This window comes from Nelusetta ayraudi, unplaced genomic scaffold, assembly GCF_046127955.1.
Source record: "Nelusetta ayraudi isolate G7.1 ecotype Tasmania unplaced genomic scaffold, CSIRO-AGI_Nayr_v1 ptg000011l, whole genome shotgun sequence".
In the NCBI taxonomy this organism is placed as follows: Eukaryota; Metazoa; Chordata; class Actinopteri; order Tetraodontiformes; family Monacanthidae; genus Nelusetta; species Nelusetta ayraudi.
The window spans coordinates 9,875,999-9,894,629 of NW_027466061.1; the positions used below are offsets into that span (position 1 = coordinate 9,875,999).

Below are 18,631 nucleotides of genomic sequence, written 5' to 3' on the forward strand. Positions count from 1 at the left end.
TGAGTTTGTTTCGTGCCGGTTTGTGCTGTAAAAATGTACGCTTTTATGTTGCAGTTTTAGAGTTAATAATGTGTTGCAGCATTAACCAGGCACTGCATTTGTTGTTCCGAATTGATCTATTTTTTTTTTGTCTGTGCTAAAATCGTGATGTCACAAACAAAATTTTTAATGGCACAAACGAAGCAGTAATGAATCAGACTATTTTCCCAGGGTTTCTGGCCCAGTGGGGGGGGGGGGGCAGCAGTTTCACGCCTGTAATCAATTGGGCATTAATCTCTGAGATTAAAGACAAGAAAAAGCAATAAAGCTTCAGATAAATACAATAAAAACAAATATAAATTCTATTCTATAAAGTGAATAAATAACAATAATACACATGCAGTGCACCAAATTTGAGCAGTTGACAAATTATAATCGAGAGAGATTTTTAATTTACTAACACAGCGCTAAAAGGAAAAGAACATATTGAAATTCATCAGTAATTAATTCATTTGTTAAGTTTTAAAGCATGCTTTTATACAAAGACAAGAAGTTGTTGAGTTCAAGCGTTGAATCTGACGTCGCGTTTGAGTTCGATTTATTTCATGAAAAACTTTATGTGCTCAAAGCACGTGGCGCCAGTAGTCGCTGAAACCACTGGCAGTCCTGATGGTTTCTGGTTATATAATACAGAGTTATGTTGTAGCCACTGTGGCAAGATTATCATGTCTTTTCTTAAAACCAGGAAATAAAAATTAGTACATCATGGAGAATACAGGTTCCTGCTTTAGGTTTTACTGGCTCCCCTCAGCGCGTGCAGTACTCCTTTGACTGTGCCGAAATGACGACAAAGCAATTGTTTAACTGTCTTATTTATTTTTACATAATCCAAAAGAACATTACACATGATTGAGCCAAATTAAGCACAAAGCCGCCTGACATCATGCCTCTGCGCAATGTTTGAAGTGGGCGCTGCAGCTAACGTAAACCGGGCGGCTTCTCATTGGATCACGCCGGCATCCTTAATGGCCTCGTTATGATCTCAGAGGGAGCCTGCAGACCGTCAGCGGCGTGATGAAGTTTCACTGCCAGCTAAAAGGGGCTGCGAGCGGCGCTCTTCCTGTGCTCCCCCTAGTTTGTTTGGCCGCCGGGCAGATGCTCCTACACACCAATAAATGCGCCGCCATGCACTCATCCGTGCAGCTCTCGTCCGTCATGTTTTGCGCCCGCCGCGAGCCTGCCGGACCAAAGACGATGCTCGTCATGCCTCCTGCAGCCTCCTGCAGCCCCCCAAATCTAAAGTCAAAGATACCTTGAAAGCCGTCGCCCTTTCCTCCCGAAAACACGACATGGGCGAATGCTCCTACACACCCAATTGAGCGCAGTGTTCATGAAGAGGAATGAAACAGAGTGAGCCTGGAGAAATGCATCGACGCAGGATCGGCAGCTGTGACGCTCAAACATGAGCGCCAGCTAATGGAGTGTCACTAATGGTGGGCTGCTGGAAGTGACTTTAATTGACGTAATATCATCATTATCGTAAATGAACCGCAAATGAAGTTTATTCTTTAAATGACTCAACACATTAATAACAGTGTTAACATTTGAAAAGGCAAAAGCATTTTAGAAAATGTCATATCGAACAAGTTGGACAGATTTTCAGGGCCAAAGTTTAAAACTCCCTCCCTCTGACTACACTTTGTACTTACTGGAAAAGCAGCACCTCTCTAATGCCGGTTTTACAGTGAAAATATTCAATGTGCACACTCGCTTCTAGAATTTGTATATCTTTCACACTCCCACTGACTGCCGTCACATTCCTTTCATGTGGGCTCTGTGACATAGCTGCATGAGGAAAACCCGATTTGAGGTTCTTGTCTGCTGGAATCCAGTAAATTGTCAATAAGCTGATCCCTTTTATTGAATTTTAGGAATGATTTTATTTTAATTTGAGAGGGCAGATCCGCACCTGGTTCCAGCGGTTGGCAGCACTTTGCACTATATGTTGTGTTGTCCAGTGCCGTGTTCCTCCCGCTTCTTTGTGCCTGTTTTGTGCGGCACGCTGTTGGCAAAATGTCTCGCTGACTTTCTACTAATAATGTTTCTCTGGTGTGCGTTACAGTTAATTGAAGTGTAGCAGCTGTCAGAATAATTACATGCTGATGTTTGCAACTTGGCAGCGAAGGATTACCCTCAGCCACAGGCTCTGGAGACTATCCCCCTTCTCCCCTCTCTGTCCTGCAAGCTGACGTGATTTCAGCCAAAATGCCAACAGAGGAACTGGCTGCAGGACAGATGGAGGCAGAGGGAGAGTGCCTCTGTTTACAGGGACACAACTGCAGTAAAAACCATGGAGAATGCGACAGAGTCTGCAGGTTCAGATCCAGCCACCCAGGTGACCGCAGCTCCTCCATGCTGCTGCTGCCGACGAGGAGCCGGCCCACTCTGCTGGAATCCACTGGATCTCCTCCTGTTTCAGCCTCTCCAGGTCTGCCTTCAGCTCCCTGAACGCCACAGCAATGTCTCCGTTCACGATGACCTTGTCGAACATGTGGGCGCACTGGTTCTCTATGGTCTCAGCCAGGTCAATCATGTCCTGGAAGTCCTCCTCCTGTGACAAGATAACCACTTGATGGTTAAAAAAAAAAAGTAAAAAAGAAAGGGTATTGGGGTAAGGGTATAGAAGCTTCACTGTTATTATATATTATGTACAGTGAAACGACAGGATCAGAATTGAATTTATGGATGCCCAATTTGGCCACATTCAGATACTCCCTAAGCAAATTATTACATTGAGAATAAAAACTAAGGACATAAACTGACGATGGTTTATTATTCTTTATTATTATACTACACGTATTCTCCTGAAACTGTCCCCTCGTGATGCCACACAAAAGACAGCTAACACTAACAACTCTTCAAAGTTACTGGCCACACCCCCTGACAGGTGTCCAAATGTGGCAGTTCCAACAGAGAATCAGTTTCTGCTTGAAGGTAAAATATGAGCAATTTAAGCAGGAGAGTGAAAACAAAATAGGCTGTTTTATCTGGATCTGTACAGTATTTTTTAATAAATCGTGCAAGGCTGTTCCATTGAAGTCCAGGGTGAAAAGCGTATCTAATGGGATTCTTAAATGTTCCAAATAAAAATGCAGTGCTTTGGAAGAATAGAATAGACCATGCAGTGCCAGAAACATCCCCCAAGAAGCTGGTTTGCAGTAATTGTTGCACGCTGTAATGCACCAGGACATGACCGTCACCAGTTGCCATTATGCCATTAGAATGATGAAGGCACACTACATTGTTACATGCTAAGACGGAACAGGCCCTTTTCTTTAAATATCCCAGGTCCTGTAAGATTTTCCTGAACTATTTATAGCTTGGGCATGTTGGGCAAATTCCAGCTGGGCTGCGGCACAGGTGTGTGACCCGGTGGTTTAACAAGGGCAACATGGGCTGCCAGGGTCAAGCGCAGATGGAGAAGCCAGATGGAAATTTTGGAAGAGGCCTAAAACCTAAAGACCTTATCTGGACATGTTGTTTTTGATGCAAGAGCCATGAAAAAAGACCAGGTTGACAATGTTGTTTGTCTCACCGAGAAGATCCTGACGGAGCTCTTGTCCTCTTCGCCGCAGATAAATTTAGCTCTACGCCTTGTGAGACGGAGCTCCTCGATTCGCGGGGGCTTCACAAACACCACGTACGGCTGGAACTCGGACGTGCACAAGCCGTGAATTTTCTGGGAGGGACATAGACGGTGCAGAAGTCCAAAAAGGTGGCACAGAAGATCAAAATGATCAATGGTTAATTTTACTGTAGTATTGCAATCTTAAATGGTGATGTATAATCCTATGTTGCATTTGTGCTATATTTGCAGACTGCAAGTTTTTTTAAAATGCAAATCAGTTAATATTAGGGATTTAACGGTATCAACAATTTTTTAACGCCGCAGTAGCAGGTGTCCTGATGCTATTGTAGATCCAGGATGGATTGAGAAGTTGCAGTAAAACAGACAGATATTAACAAGAGGGATGTGGCTGGACAATGCGTCTATCATCCTTTGTGGAAAGTAGGATGAAAGCGTAAGATGCAGCAAGTGGTGGGAGAGAGCTGAGTGACAAGGTTTGTGAAACTGGAGAAGCTCCAGAGAGTTTTAAATCTAACGTCCATTCGCTTTCTATCACCGCCTCTCCTGCACCCTGGGTCGTGGGCGAGCTGGAGTCCGTCCCGGCCCTCTCAGTGCGAAGCTGGGGTTACACCCCGGACAAGTCACGAGTTCATCAAAACAGAGAGACAGACAAGCATCCACACTCACACCTACGGACACTTTTTGTTCCCAGTCGGCCCCCTGCCGTACATGTCTTTGGACAGTGGGAGGAAGCTGGAGTACCTGGAGAGCACCTACGCAGTAGACACAGGGGGAACATGCAAACTCTGGAAAGAAAGACCTGGGGCCCACGATTCGAACCTTCAGAACCTTCTTGGATTGTGGTGATGATGTTCAATTTTTTTTTTTTAAGTATTTTTTCTTTTCTTCTGTTTGAACACTTACACCAGGGTGCACGTCCAAGAGGCACACCTTCCCCTTGGCCAAAACTCTGTGCACTGAGTCCAAACTTGTGCCGTAGTAGTGCCCGTTGTACGTGCCATACTCTATAAACCTGATAAAAAAGAACAAACACAGACCGCAGCAATAGCTCAAAATCCTCAACAAAGTGGGGGGAAAAATGTGAAGCCATGCCATCAAGAGGGGGGAACCAAACCCAAGTGGGACGAACGTCTGCGTGTTGAATACCTGTCGTTTAGAATTTCCTCTTCAAACATGTGGACCGACAAAAAATGGTAATCCACCCCCTCAGTCTCCTGCCGGCTCTTCTCACGTGTGGTGTCTGACAGAGGAAAGGTGGCAGCTTTCAAAAGATGTGTGTGTGTGTGCAGAAGCTGGCTGTTGCTTTGTGTCTTACGTGGTACGGTGACGCCATAGCGGTCGGGATCGGAAATCAGGAGCCTCTTCTTAAGTTCACTGACGCCAACGCCGTCGGGCCCTGAGAGATTCAGCAATGGGGCTCAGTACTAAGTCCAAAATGTCCCTGTGCTGATGTTAAATAGGTTTAGCGATCTGGTGACACGTCTGCCTTTGTCATCAGAGGGGCCGAAGTCCGATTCCTACAGATTTCACCGCATCAAAATGGACGCACAACATCGGAAAAAGTCGCACAGTATCAGTGTCGCCGGTGTGGGATGTAGAGGATGCAGAGCGCGAGCACATGCTGCAAACATCTGCAATTTCCCTCTGGAGCCGGTTCTTGCAGTTGCATCAGACCGAGAGTCAGATTCCTTGCATAGCTGCCTTTTCCATCATGAGCCTCGTTTCGATACAAAATATCAGGTTTACGGTCGCCGCCGCCTCTGATGCCTTTTGCAGCCGACGAGGAGCATCATCTGGCTGCGCCGCTTTAATGCGACCTTTCTTTATTTAAGAGTTCCACAATCTGTAGGGCTTAGTGGGGCTGGCGACCGCGTTCACCAGCCTCTCCCCTCAGGCATAAGGCTCTTTTGTTTCACTCAGAGCGCCTATGCAGTATAAATAAATAACAATGTGTTTCCAACCTGTCGCGGCTGTTTTAGCCATCCGGGCTTTTTGGTTTTCCTGTCTGTGACTCTCATTGCCAATAAGCTGTATATTTTTAATGATGACCTCTGTTTAATGAAGATCCTTCGCAGCAGACGGTAAAACAACGCGATCCAGAGGCAGAGCGAGCTATTACAGAGGGCCAAATCTGAATCCAAGATGTTTCTCTTCACCCACCGTTCACCTCGATCTGCTTTTGTCCTCTAGCTGCCTTTCACTTCATCACGACTTAACATCTCTTTTGTTTCCCTTCGTCCTCCGTTTGTCCGACGAAAGCTCTCTACCCTGACTTGACACTGAAAAGAGACGTGTTTTGCTTCATTTCTAAAAGTTTCCCCATCCTGCTCAGAAATACAAAGAGCAGGCCTGTAGTATGAGTCTAATATAAGACAGAAATTTTGGAGAACCAAATTTTATCCAAAATGATACTTTGTCCTCCCCGTTCTTCACAGTGTTTACGTGGTTATGATGGAAAGGATTGTTCTTGTACCAAGCAATGAGAACATAAATCTTCATCAATGCCTCGCTTTTCCTTTAATCAACAACAGCTCCGATAATATTGTGTTTTGGGGGGAGAATATGTTATTTTGATTGTTATGGACTAGAAGGCAGTGGGATAATATGAAACAGAGGACATTTTACCCTGCTGCATCAGTGCTACTACTCTACAGTTCAAATGGATTCATTTCTGTTTCACAAGATCTGACAGCACCCTGGAACACAAACCATCCTCCCCTCGGCTGCGTGTTTCTGCTCATACGTACCGACAAGAACGACTAGACGTTCTTTGTCGGAGGGGTCCCGCTGCTGGGGGATCACCTCCCTGTAGGTTGCAGGAGGAACTGGTTGGTTCACCCCTGTGCTCCACCTCCTGGACCCAGCTGCATCTCTGGCTCGACTGTTCTTTCTTCCGAGCCTGAAGCTTTGTCTCAAGCCAGCTAGAAAACAGAGAGGAGGATCCTGAACGTGTGTTCAACGGCTCTGACTCAGAATTTTTAAATAGTTTTTTTTTTTAGCCCCCATGAGGTATATTATCCACTTAAATAATAATAAAAAGGTTCATTTACACCAGACTTCAATGAAACAGTGAGAGGATTGCGGTGGTTTGCAATAGACATGGGATCTCCTTTCTGAAAGACCCCTTATAGAGACCTCAAGTGTGGATCCTGGTACAAAATCCTGTAAAATGGGACTCTGTGGTCTGTACAGTCTCTGCTTAAGGATCACTGGTTTGATTTAGTCCAGGAACACATACATTAAAATGAGATGGAGTGTGAGGACGTGAGAAATAGTGAAGATGAAGGTTTGCAGCCAAAACCATTGGCCTAAAACAGATGTGTTTTTCTCCATTCTGATTTTTAAAGATCCAAGGTGAAACTTTTGGATGATTGTTAATTGGTGGCCAGGCAACCACTGATTAGATCCCTCAAGCAGAATTACGCTTTTGAAAACACAACGCAAAGTCCAGATTGCACCGTTGTAAGTTTGATTTGTCGTGTTCCTTTTCATTCCGGAACCTACCGGTAGTTACAATATGTGAAGTACGAGGGATTAATGATGCCATGAGGTTGAGTCCAGTCACACAGAAGACCTACAGCTTCAATGCACGGCACAACAGAACAATAAAAAAGAATAAAATGAAGACATTTAAGGAGCCCGGAGCCCAGCCAAGTGCCACCCAGATTCAGAGCAGAACACATAATGGTGGAGAGACGACAGCTCCGTCTGTCACGCTCTGCCTGCAGGCCGCCTGACAGCCAGCGCCTGCCATATGTCTGTGGTCGAAATGGTTTGGCTGCTGCGCTTTCCTTTTATGATGTGGAGCGACGGTGCTAGGCTTTTCTTTGACGTTAGCTGTAATTTTACTTTGTAAGCATGTCCGTCCACTTCCTCAGCTAACCCTTCTTCTCCTGCTACCGCTCTCATCGTTCTGACAAACATGGCATTTTGGTACCGAGGCTCAGACTTCTGTTCATGTCGGATATAAGCTTGTCTTTGGGAGTTCAAATTCTCTGTCATGAAATTCTTACTTGTTTTTCCGTAATTGCTGAATGTGTTTGAAACTAGCATGATTGCGCGCAACATTTACGACGTTTATATTTCACGCCATCGCTTCCTGTTTTTGTCACAACTGAAGCGAAGCTGACGTAACACTATAATGACTGAAAATGTTGTGTACTGGGGCTTTGCAATGGGGTCCCAGACATCCTGCTGCCTTGCACCATTAGTTTAAAAGAACACACCGATGCAGTGAAAACAAGGAGCAAGAATGCAAAAGTTTTATTTCCACTATAACGTACGAGAGAAGCAATATTCTTTGCTTTTGTTTCCCTTCTCCTGCCTGCACTCCCACCTCTGATTACTGTGCATTCAGTCATTTGGTCGCATAGCCTCAGTGAGGATTTATTGACCAGACAGAGTCGTGGTGGAAGCTGGCCAAAGATCAGAGGAAATGTGGATTATTAAATTCATGTGACTGGACTAACAGAATGCAGTAAACGGTGATCATCTTCCAAGGAGTCTTTCTGCAATCAACAGGGGCAAACGTGAGTGTCCTGTCCCCACTGGTCCGTGCACACAATACATGCCGAGTGCATTGTGTAGCCGATCCACGAGATCAAGACGAATGGGGCTAAACGAGAAAAGTCTAAATCCACATTTGCTATTCTGGTGCACTCCCACCAGCCTCCAGACCACAAAACGACATCATCGTTCCTGGAGCTGGCCTGAAGTGGAAGTATAACCAGGGCCTGCTGCTGTCTTTTTCCTATTGCTATGTCAAATACTTCTACCCACTATTAACATGTCTAGGTTTTGCATGACTTTTTTGTCTACATTTTTAAGTGAAACTTTAATCAAATGTTAAACACAATCCTACAGATGAAATTACTTCAGGAGGCCAGTGTGCAAGAAACACAGCAGAACAACAGGAAAACTCACTTTCACCTGTAATATTTTGGGCTGTGTGTTTACACAATGATGACTCCTAATTAATCCTGATTTAGACTGTTTTGCTTGTTTTTACTTATGGTACTTTTTATATTGTAAAGTAAAAGTTTACTTTTTAAAATTCACTCATCGCATCAAAGTCGCTGCCAATCCAAGTCCAGTCATCACTCAGAGACCTTCCGAAGTGATCAATTCTATTTGTCCTTGTCATACCAGCAGTGATTGTGTGTCAGACATCTCACCGATGTGGATCCCTGTTATCGCTCCGTAGTCGACATCCTCGCACACTGGCTCAAACGAAGGAACAGAGGAGAGGAAAGTGTGAGGAAATCAGTGACAGGAACCACAAGAAGCTGTCCGCCGCTTTTGAAACTTCATACTTAAACTACTAGCATATGTTTGTTATGACCCACATAGAAAAATATCTGGACCTTTAAAGTCTTATAAATTTTGTTTGGATAACCATTACTTAGAAATATTAACAACTAACTATGTGGTGAAAAGGAAAAAAGAAAAAAAAACTGTCATGCAGAAGGCCGTCTGCTGAAACCCGATGATTAAAGAAACATTTAGAATATTTTTCTTCCATTTTGCAGCCGTGCTTGGGTAACATTACACAATTATTATTTTTGGATAATAACCCGGGTTTCAACCAGTGCCTAAAATTCTTTATTTGCTTAACACTGTAAAAAATTATGGAGAAGCTTTTAATAGCAAGACTCAAACAGTACCTTTAATCTCCTCTGTGGGGCATGCGGGGGAAACAAAACAAGGCACTTCACCTCTCTGCTCTACAGCTTCGTTATGCTGAAAGGTTTGACTCCTTTGAAGTGTGCTGCCGTTACGGACAAATGCTGGTTCTCACCTGCGACTGGTGGTTTGACTCGGCGTGGCTTGAACAAGGATCTGGGCCGCTGCAGTGCAACTCTCCTGTCAGGCAGCGGATCAAAACAGGGTTCGACAGGGTCTGAATTGATTTTGCAGCAGCGGTCGAACAACGGTGGCTACCTCTCATGAAGCCGCTGCGAGGGGATGAGCCCGGCGTGAGTGTCGCTGCTCCTGAGGCTACAGGCCTGCCACCAGGTGTCATCCTCTCTGTTCACTACTTGGAGGATGTCGCCCCTTTTAAAGGCCACAGCTGCCTCCTTGCACGGGACGGTGGGATCCTCATTGGGGTCGTAGTCAAAAAGAGCCTGAACAAACAGCTGAGGACAATGGCAAGAAAAAAAAACAAACAAATATTCCTCTCTTCTCTCATAAGCAGCTTCTAAACTCTTAGGACATGGCTTCTTGGCAGTGCATCTTGAGCCGTTGGAAAGCCTGTTTATTCCCCTTTCGAACGGTGCCACATTTGTAAGGAACATACATTCCTGTGATGAGCAGCAGAACTGAATATAGACTGACAAATCTTGCCTGCCAATGACAGACAGCTTATTCTGCCATTGACTCAGAGGAGGTTTACGTGTTCAGTGCGGTGCTACGGTACCTTCTTAATATCAGGTGACTCTTCTACCTTGGGGAAGGCAGGTATGATCGTGAATCTCACTTCAGTCTGAGAACGTGCCTGCAGAACCAACAGTGAGAAGTCGAGAGGTGCTCTTTTAGGATCAGGAAAAAGTGATGCAAAACTGTGATTGTGTCTCTTTCACAAGCATGGCACAGTAACTTTACAATCTCACACAGATGTTCACGCACAGTGACCGCAGGCACCCAAGAGCTAAACGCTCAGGTAAGTTCATTGTTTTCTGGTAAAGTTTTATTAGAACTAGAACCAGAAAAAAATGCCTTGATTGACTTGATTGACAAGCTTGTCTGGAAATTGGAATCAACACACATTTTAGAGGAAGCACAAGAAGAGACTTCCAAGAAGCACTGATTGTTGTTTTTTGTGACTTTTTCTTTTTTTGTAATTTGATTTAAATTGCTCTCTTTATTCAAAAGCAGCATAAAGAATCAGGAACTTAAACTTGCAGAGCAGCTGGACTGCTAGGATTCCAATTCTGAAATCGGCCTCATCCAACCTGCCATCTAGCCCCTAATAGAGTTTTCAGTCGTTCTTACAATTCCATAAACTATCAACTTGTGTTAAGCTGTAACGGATCAGGAAGTTACTGGTGCAAGCTGCCCTTGAAGGACCCAGGAGAAGGTTCGAGGAGGCAGAAGTAGTTTTATCACATTAAGAGAAGAACAAAGGACAGTGCTGAAGGCCTCTCTCTTGATGAAGTGTCGCAAACCTTGTGCTACAGCTGCCTGGATAAACTGGAAGTGAAACAAGTCTGATGGGTCCACTAGAACGGGATAGAGGCACACCTTACCAGGAGACAAGGGATTTCCTTCGGCTTCCTCTGTTCCAGCGACACTCCATTCACTTCCTTCAGCTCGTCTCCTTCGTGGATCAGGCCTTGTTACAAATAGACACACAAGCGCTTAAGCTTGTGCACTCTTGCGCCGTCGTGTCACGACACAATCAGCGCAGTCCGTTCAGGGGCGTATCAACTCACCACTTTTGTCAGCGGCTCCCCCTCTCATGATCCTCGCTACGACAATGGCCCCAGTGGATTTGTCCCTCTTCACGGTCGCACCCTGGAGTTTTGGCCGGCGGACAGAGGAGAAGATGAGCAGATATAACAGGGTAATTCGGTGGACGGCTAAAACAAGACGTTGACGTTGGGGTCAGACAAATTTACACGGTCATGTCACGGCCATAGCGGTTATGAGGCCGCGCAGGACCTTGTCCACTTCCATGTGGAAAGGTCAGCCGAAAAATCAGCGTTGCTCAGGACATGATTGTGCTGGAAAAGAGCATCTTCTGCAGCTGAGCACAATCAGCATCATGCCGGGGTGTAACAGCGCTGTCTGGAAAAACTAGAGCATGCGGGATCGATCAAAGGCAGTGTGTCACTAAAAGGTCAGAGCTCCCTCGTCCAATCCAGTTTTGGGATCAATACAAAAGTGTGTTCTTTATTATTGCTCTGTGGGCTGTCTAGGCTCTCTCTCGCTGGAAACATACGTATGGGGCGCAACTTTTATTAAAAAATATTCTGCTCATCGCCTCAGAGGTTAAGCTTGTTTGTCAGTCGAATGTCTCAGAGAAGTTGTTGACAGAATCCAATAAAAATTGGACAAGAGGAGGAAAAAAAATAAAGCTAATATTTCTCCTTTTTTTTTTTTTTCTAATGAACTAATGGACCCGTTTGAGTGGAACCACATGTCCCCAACTTCTGTCCATCACTCTGTGTATTTCATGGAGCAGCGGTCCAACATAACAAATTTAGAGGATTTTGCGTCATTTGCAGAGGTATGCACTCGTTTGTGTTGTGATTATTTTTTCAGTCCACTTTAACTCCTGGATCCTGGAATTTTCCAAACATGAGTGACAATGTCTTGGAACGGGGCGGCACTATGCAGATAATTCCAAGGTTTCAGTTTTTCAGGAAAATGAAGCCCTGATTAAAGATTGACATTGGAGACACATGAGAAATTAGTACAATCACTGCTAAAGCTCCAGCGGCTTGGTGTGGTTTTCTGTACATATGCAGACTATGTGGACTGTGTGGAAGGGCATGTACATATCGTAGTGGTATGCAGTCAGCGGTGCTGGGTTGAATTTCAAAGGTGATCAGGCGGCTGCAGGGACCTTTTTGAATGTTTCCTGTCATTTTAAGGGCTGCAGTTTGTCCTCTGCTATGACATGAGGCTGCCTGATGACACAATACACATGCCCTCTGCGCTGTTTATTGCTTCCAACCACCTGTGTGTATGTCTTTGCAGATGGACAAATCAGGCGCGTTAAGCATGGTTCAGCCTGTTACATGGTTGTCTGAGCTTAAATGTCTGCATTTGTATTTGATTTAGGCAGAAACAAGGCCAAAGGTAGACCAAACTAGAAACAGACTCACTTGCATGTAAGCGAGCTTCTACTTTTGGGGGATTATTTTTAAAGATGTATTTGGCTGTATTTTATTTCCCGCATCACTGAGAATGTCGGAAAATAACTTGAACCACAATGGAATGTGTTTGCAAAAAAGAGAGACAGATCTTTTTGAGAACACAGACAGCAACATTGCCCACTTCACTAAATATTTGTGTTAGTCTTTTACACTGACATTTGAACCTGAAATAATCAGACAAAAAAATGTAGTCACACTAAAAATCTGTGTAAGATTCACTCAGAAAAAAACGTACAGTTTAAGCAGCACTTGTAATCGTAGAGAACAAACGTCACTTGCATTCACCTTGTGCTGTCTGAATAAAATTTGTATTTGTAAATATACATTTTTTTTTCTTTACGTGTGTGTACTTTTCTGTGGCTGAGTATGATTCAAAGAATAAGAAGATGAGTTACATGGTGATACGGGCCAAAAAAACAACAACAAAGCAAATATACACATTTGGATAGGATTGAGAATGTGTATAACTTACATGCGCTCACCACTTCTCCTACATTCAAAGCTCACAAGAATACACTACTACCACTACCACTACAACTACTACTACTAGTAACAACAACTACAACAATAATAATAATAACAACGAACTTCCTTTCTACCTATTCATATCTAAACTGTAATATTTATTGTTAAATTGTACCATTTCTGTCATTGTAATTGTTATCTATTGCAACCTGTTAGTTTAATTATATGCATATATTACACACTCACACCCATTCAGTCAAACACACATAAAAGAACACTCAGTGATGTTGTGCAGGGTATATGTGGGTATTTAGAATAAACCAAATTAATTTCCAGTCAGCTTTGCTCATACCCACTTCTTAATCCCTTCTGATGCTTAAAACAAGAGCATGACTTAGGAGTATACCCGCTACTCCAGGCACCACGACACCAATGAGTACACTTTCAGTGAAAGCGCTAAAGAAACATACAGTCACAAATGATGAGGAAATAAAAATTGGTATACACTGTACTGACCAGGGGTTCTTTGGTTTTGACCAGACTGACAATTTTGACCGAGTCCTCGTCCTCCTCCAGGACATCGTCAGGCATCGGAGGCAAAGTAGGCTCAAAGTCTCCTTGAGCCACAGCGTCATGGACTGAAAGGAGGCTCTGCAAAGGCAACAGGAGCACAGCGGCGCCTCAGATCTGCATTCATTGGGACAAACTGGTAATTCGTAGTTCATTCACTGCTCATTTACTAACGTCCTCTCAGGCTACAAAGCCTCTCCTGTCCCCTGTGAAGACAGACCTTGCCAACATTTTCAGACTGAAATGTCAGCATAAATATAGCTGGATGAATTTATAACCGTAAAGGCGCTCTAAAGAGATATAACAATAAAATGAGCGTTCCCTATCGACTAATTACTGGCGACAGACTGGAAAATAACACTATCAGATCGCCTCACTGCAACAGCAGCCCTTTTTTAAATATACATATCTCCTTCCAAACTTTGAATTTTCCCCGTGTCCATTGTCCCAAATTTGAATTAGTTTGAAAAGGGGCTGCCAGCCTGCGGCCCACCTGAATTCACCTCCACCACCACACTTCTCTCGCAGTGCAGGGTCGAGAGGCATTTTAATGAGTCACATGCAACCCCTCCCCTCCCCCCATCCCCCCCTGCCCCTCCCCAAGCAGTTCATTAAACTCCTCTGTGTTAACCCTGGCGAGGTGAAAACTCTCGGTTTGTTTGTGGAAAAACAATATTCTAGATAAACATTGAGAAATTGTGCACACTCAATGAAAAAAGAAGGTGGTGGGAGGGGAGATTTTTACTGTAATAACACAGAAACGAGAGGGGGAGGGGCCACGTCATCTGCTCATCAGCTCAGCTTTAACAATCAGCCAATCCATCTGTCAGTCAGTCCACTTGTTACCCACCGCATCCGTCAACGGCTGCTCTGCTCAAGACTCGCCAGCGTGTGAGCAATGTGTCTCTGGCCACTTTGAGAAACTTGGTCTTGCGCCCCCCACGCTCCCATCCTGCACTCCCCTCTCCCATTCAAAAAACAAATGAAAAAAACAAAAACAAAACACAAACATTGATTTACAGAATATTACACCCAGGGTTCTGCCCAAGTATGTGCAAGCCACTGCGTGTTGGCCAGGAACAAACGGGCCTGAAAGGGTGTTTAAACAAACCTGTTGGTGCACTGCTGGCACCGGCTCCTCATTAAGTGGGAGAGGGGGAGAGAGAGAAAAACAACTTCTGCAGCTCACTGGAAAACCCATATGCTGCGTGTGTGTGTCTGAAATATGAGCGCCAGCAGACTTACAGTCAGGAAACACAGATTTGAGCTGCCTGGTTCTGTGTGTGAGTGAACACCAATAAACACAACAAGCCGGGAGTAGATTAGCTCTGCAGCCGTTGCGGTTGGTGGATGTCAGCGCCTCCCGTCAGGCCGAGCGATGAGGTGAAATGGATTGGAAATAAAATTTACCGGATTAATTTGTCAATTCGTGCGACTGGAGTGAGAGCACAATGAAACACAACACTGGGCCTTTTCAGTCTACTAGTGGGGATTAGAGCAGCAGCAGCCGGGCTGGAGTCAGTTTGACAGATTGCAGCTTGTCGCACATGTAGCCGTCATGGCAAGCAGCTTCCCTCTTATTTTAGTGTTAAATTGTGGCACAAAGTCAGGCAAATCACACTAGGATTCTGAACAACGGGTTTTGAGTGGATTATTTTTTCTTTTGCTTCTAAATAGATTCATGTGTGCAACGCTCAGTGGCAGAGGGGTGAACTGTTGCCTAACAGAGGATTGTGTCTGTCTGTGCATGAGACCATTTGTAGGCAGATAAGGGAGCCACGGGAGGAAATTGCTCAACAAAGTGGAAATTAAAGGCATTGCGTTCTAAGTGTTCGATGAGAGGTCTGGCAACATCTGACTGTAGAGTCACCGGTCATGAAAACCTTCATCAGGAGTTGAATCTGTCTCCTTGTCAGGGTTTTTCTTCAAGATTGTGGTAAATGTTCTTGTTACTTTAGGTCAGAGTTAAAATCAGAGAGCAGCACCTCATATTCTCCCTTAGTGGGAAAGCGGAGGGGAAACTTACACCTTAAATATTCTGCATTTTTTCAATAACTACGCTTTGGTGACTCCATTTCTATTGTATCGTAGTCTGAACTATCTTTTAGTAAGTACATGAAAGTATGAACTCTATAAAACTCTAAATCTAAAAATATATTGCAATGGCAGTGTTACCTTCAAAAAAGATGAAGCTATGTCTAAAGAAGTCTCACCTTGAAATGTGGTTTGGAAATGAGGGCCACTAATTCTTTGACTTCATCTCTCCAGCAGCACTCCATCAACTCTTGGCTCATCTGTGCACAGAGAAACAAAAGGAAAGGAAATGGGTTTGTTATATTAACATTGAGATTAAACTGAGATGAGCATTTGAGGAGGTTGACACAGTCTGTTACCCAAAAAACACATAATAGCTAAAACACTTATGTGAAATAAATAATGAATGAAATTAGCCCGGAACACGGGATGGAACATTTCCTGAGTTCCATGTCTGTTACGCATCCATCTGGTAACAAGCCCAAGGAAAACATTTGCAGAGCAAAGGCCCTTTCAGAAAATAACCTGGAAGATGATCGGATCTGTCCAGCCTGTCATATTAAAAGTGAGCTGTCACATCTTTGGCTGCCAGTTTAGCTACAAGACTTCCAATTGGCTGAAGGTTGTTGGGGGGGTAAAAACATGCTTGACACTCATGGAAAAAGCCTTAATTTGTCATTATTTTATATTTTATTGTGATAATGTCGTGAAGTTCTGATAAACCTGCTTGCCTGTCTCTTTAGCATTAGCAAGGCCCAGCATCACTTCCTGTTTCTCAGCTTAGTCTTCTTCTTTGTCCGTGGCTGTTTCATCACAACTCCGTCTGAAGCTGTTTGGTTCTCTTTACTAGAGCATGGCAAGACGGATGAGCGACAGTTCAGAAGTAATATCTCCAAAAGAAAATACGATCAGAATAATTCCAGTACAGGCCATGAAATGTCCTGATTAATATACGAGAATATATTTCTTCTCCAGGCTTTTACTCAATTGTGGCTCACGCTTTCAAGCCTGCGTCAGAAAATCACATCCAGCTCCCGACAGTTTGAGGCGACGCGACATGACGACTGCGGCGACACCAGGCAGAGCAGCCCGCGTCTCGGCCGTGTACAGTAACTGCGTGCAGCCGCTCGTCTCGTCGAGCGCATTACGTTAATGGGCTCCAGTGCTTCAAGATGTGGATGAGGGCTGAGCAGACACAATGCATGAAGGTCATTAGTTTCCACTGCAAGCAAACAGAAGCCTCCGTGAGGGGAAACAGAGCCACGGTTTGGCCACCACCAGTAGGCCCTGATGATTTAAGCCAGGTGGAGAGTGCATGTCGAGCGCAATCTGAGGCAGAGGGAGTGAAGGGGAAGAAAATTGTAGGGGAGAGGATATACCTAGGGGCTGATAGACATAATGGAAACGTGGCTGGAATAAGAGAAGGGAGATAAAGGGAGGGGGGATGGGGAAAATGAGAAATGACACAGAAAGAGAGACAGGGTGGAGGGACGGCGTAGTTTGGTGATGGAGAGGGAAAAAGTGGTGGAAAGTGTAAAAGAACAACCCTGCTGAACATTGTGCAAGAACAAGTGGGGAAATTTAGGCAAGTGGAACACGAAATGCCACAGTGATGGAACGGAATATAAATAGTGGAACGATGGGTTAGTCACAGGAATGAGGAGAAATGTTAATGTTTTTAGCAGCCTTTTTGGTCAGCGCAGATTCAAAATGACAACCGTCCAGAGTGGCTTTTAATAACCAACCCTGAGGACAGAGAGTTTTTTTTCAGCTACATTTAGGAAGGAATGCTCATCCCCCTTGTACTTCTGTGCAACAGAAAATCCATCTGCGTCTATCAGAGGAAAATATTCAAACCATGTCGAATTTTTTCGCTTTGGCTGTGCAGGCCACTGCAAGCAGAGCGTCTTGTCTGCGGAGGCTGTTCAGACTCACGTCGGAGGCCAGACTCACTGCTCTCTCCTGGACAGGCAGGGGGCGCCGCTTCTCAAAACTCTTCAGGCGCTCATGGATCTGTGAGTACAGTAACACAGTGATGAGGTTTCCTGCGGTAAACAAGGGCACATTATGCCAGACTAACAACACATACTAACAACGCAATTACCATAAGAAAAAAAGAAGAAAAATATACTAATGTAATGATAAGTCTATTTTAATTTAGTGTTAAAATTGTCTAGTAAATGCTGCTATAAGTAATTTTCTTATGATTAGAATGATTTGCTGTAAGTTCCTTGTATCTGTCTGCGTTGTTTGGTCTCTGGACTGATGTTGCATGTTCACCTTGAAGAGCAGGTGAAGCTTCTTCTCCATCAGCACGCTGTGGAGGAACCTGTAGTCCTCCTCTCTGTCTGTTCCAGACATCACTAATGAAAGCAGACGGCACGGGCGTACACACACACACACACACACACACACACACACACACACACACACACACACACACACACACACACACACAAGCACACACACAGCACTTGATAAGCACTCCACCTACACCTGTTCTTCATTTACAGTGTCTGGTTTAAAGGTTATGACTTCAGGTCAGGAACCGAAAGCGAGATGTCAAAGGTCAAATAGAGGGCGTGTCAGAAAAAAAGGAAAAGCCATATGGTTTGGCCTTTTAAAAACTGTTGCTCGCTAATGTGAATGTAAAGAGTGCATACGGTGCCACACCTTGGATCTGCTTATGTGGCCGTCTTCCCGGTTCGCTGAAAGAAAAGAAAGCAAACAACAAGCAATTATACAAACAAAACAGAGATTTCACTCTGGTTGTAGTTTGACTTTTTACATCCCAGATTAAGAGAATTTTTGTCTGATATGTTGCTTCATTGTACAGTTTCGTTTTTTGGTTATTACTGCCCCCTAATGTTACAAATATATATTTTGACAATCTTAGTTTGACGAATGCAAAACGGTGGCTATGCTAATACATTATTTACTCATTTAAAATATTTTTATTGTTGTCCCACCTTAATCTCACCTTTCGACATTTTCATTTATTTTGGCATTTTCGCATCCCTGATTTGAATATTGAGTGCTATTCACCCAACTT

The 18,631-nt window shown here is 44.2% G+C and overlaps 1 protein-coding gene across 3 annotated transcripts; it reads right to left on the reverse strand.

Moving 5' to 3' along the window:
- Positions 1-853: 853 nt before the first annotated feature.
- Positions 854-18,398, reverse strand: LOC142884809 (MAGUK p55 subfamily member 7-like). Of its 3 annotated transcripts, none has more exons than XM_076020723.1 (17): positions 18,243-18,395; positions 17,860-17,942; positions 17,515-17,592; positions 15,759-15,839; positions 13,492-13,626; positions 11,062-11,143; positions 10,876-10,961; positions 10,047-10,124; positions 9,569-9,765; positions 9,426-9,490; positions 8,803-8,847; positions 6,376-6,549; positions 4,944-5,024; positions 4,775-4,868; positions 4,532-4,640; positions 3,575-3,718; positions 854-2,590 (listed from the first exon to the last, which is right to left on the reverse strand). In XM_076020723.1, exons 2-17 carry the CDS (start codon positions 17,938-17,940, stop codon positions 2,357-2,359), a joined length of 1,764 nt encoding a protein of 587 aa, XP_075876838.1. In that variant the 5' UTR covers positions 17,941-17,942; positions 18,243-18,395; the 3' UTR covers positions 854-2,356. The 3 variants fall into 3 exon arrangements, with proteins under 3 accessions (XP_075876838.1, XP_075876839.1, XP_075876840.1); XM_076020724.1 differs by having other exon boundaries at positions 18,253-18,284; XM_076020725.1 differs by lacking the exon at positions 854-2,590 and having other exon boundaries at positions 3,581-4,640; positions 18,243-18,398.
- Between the last annotated feature and the right edge of the window lie 233 nt (positions 18,399-18,631).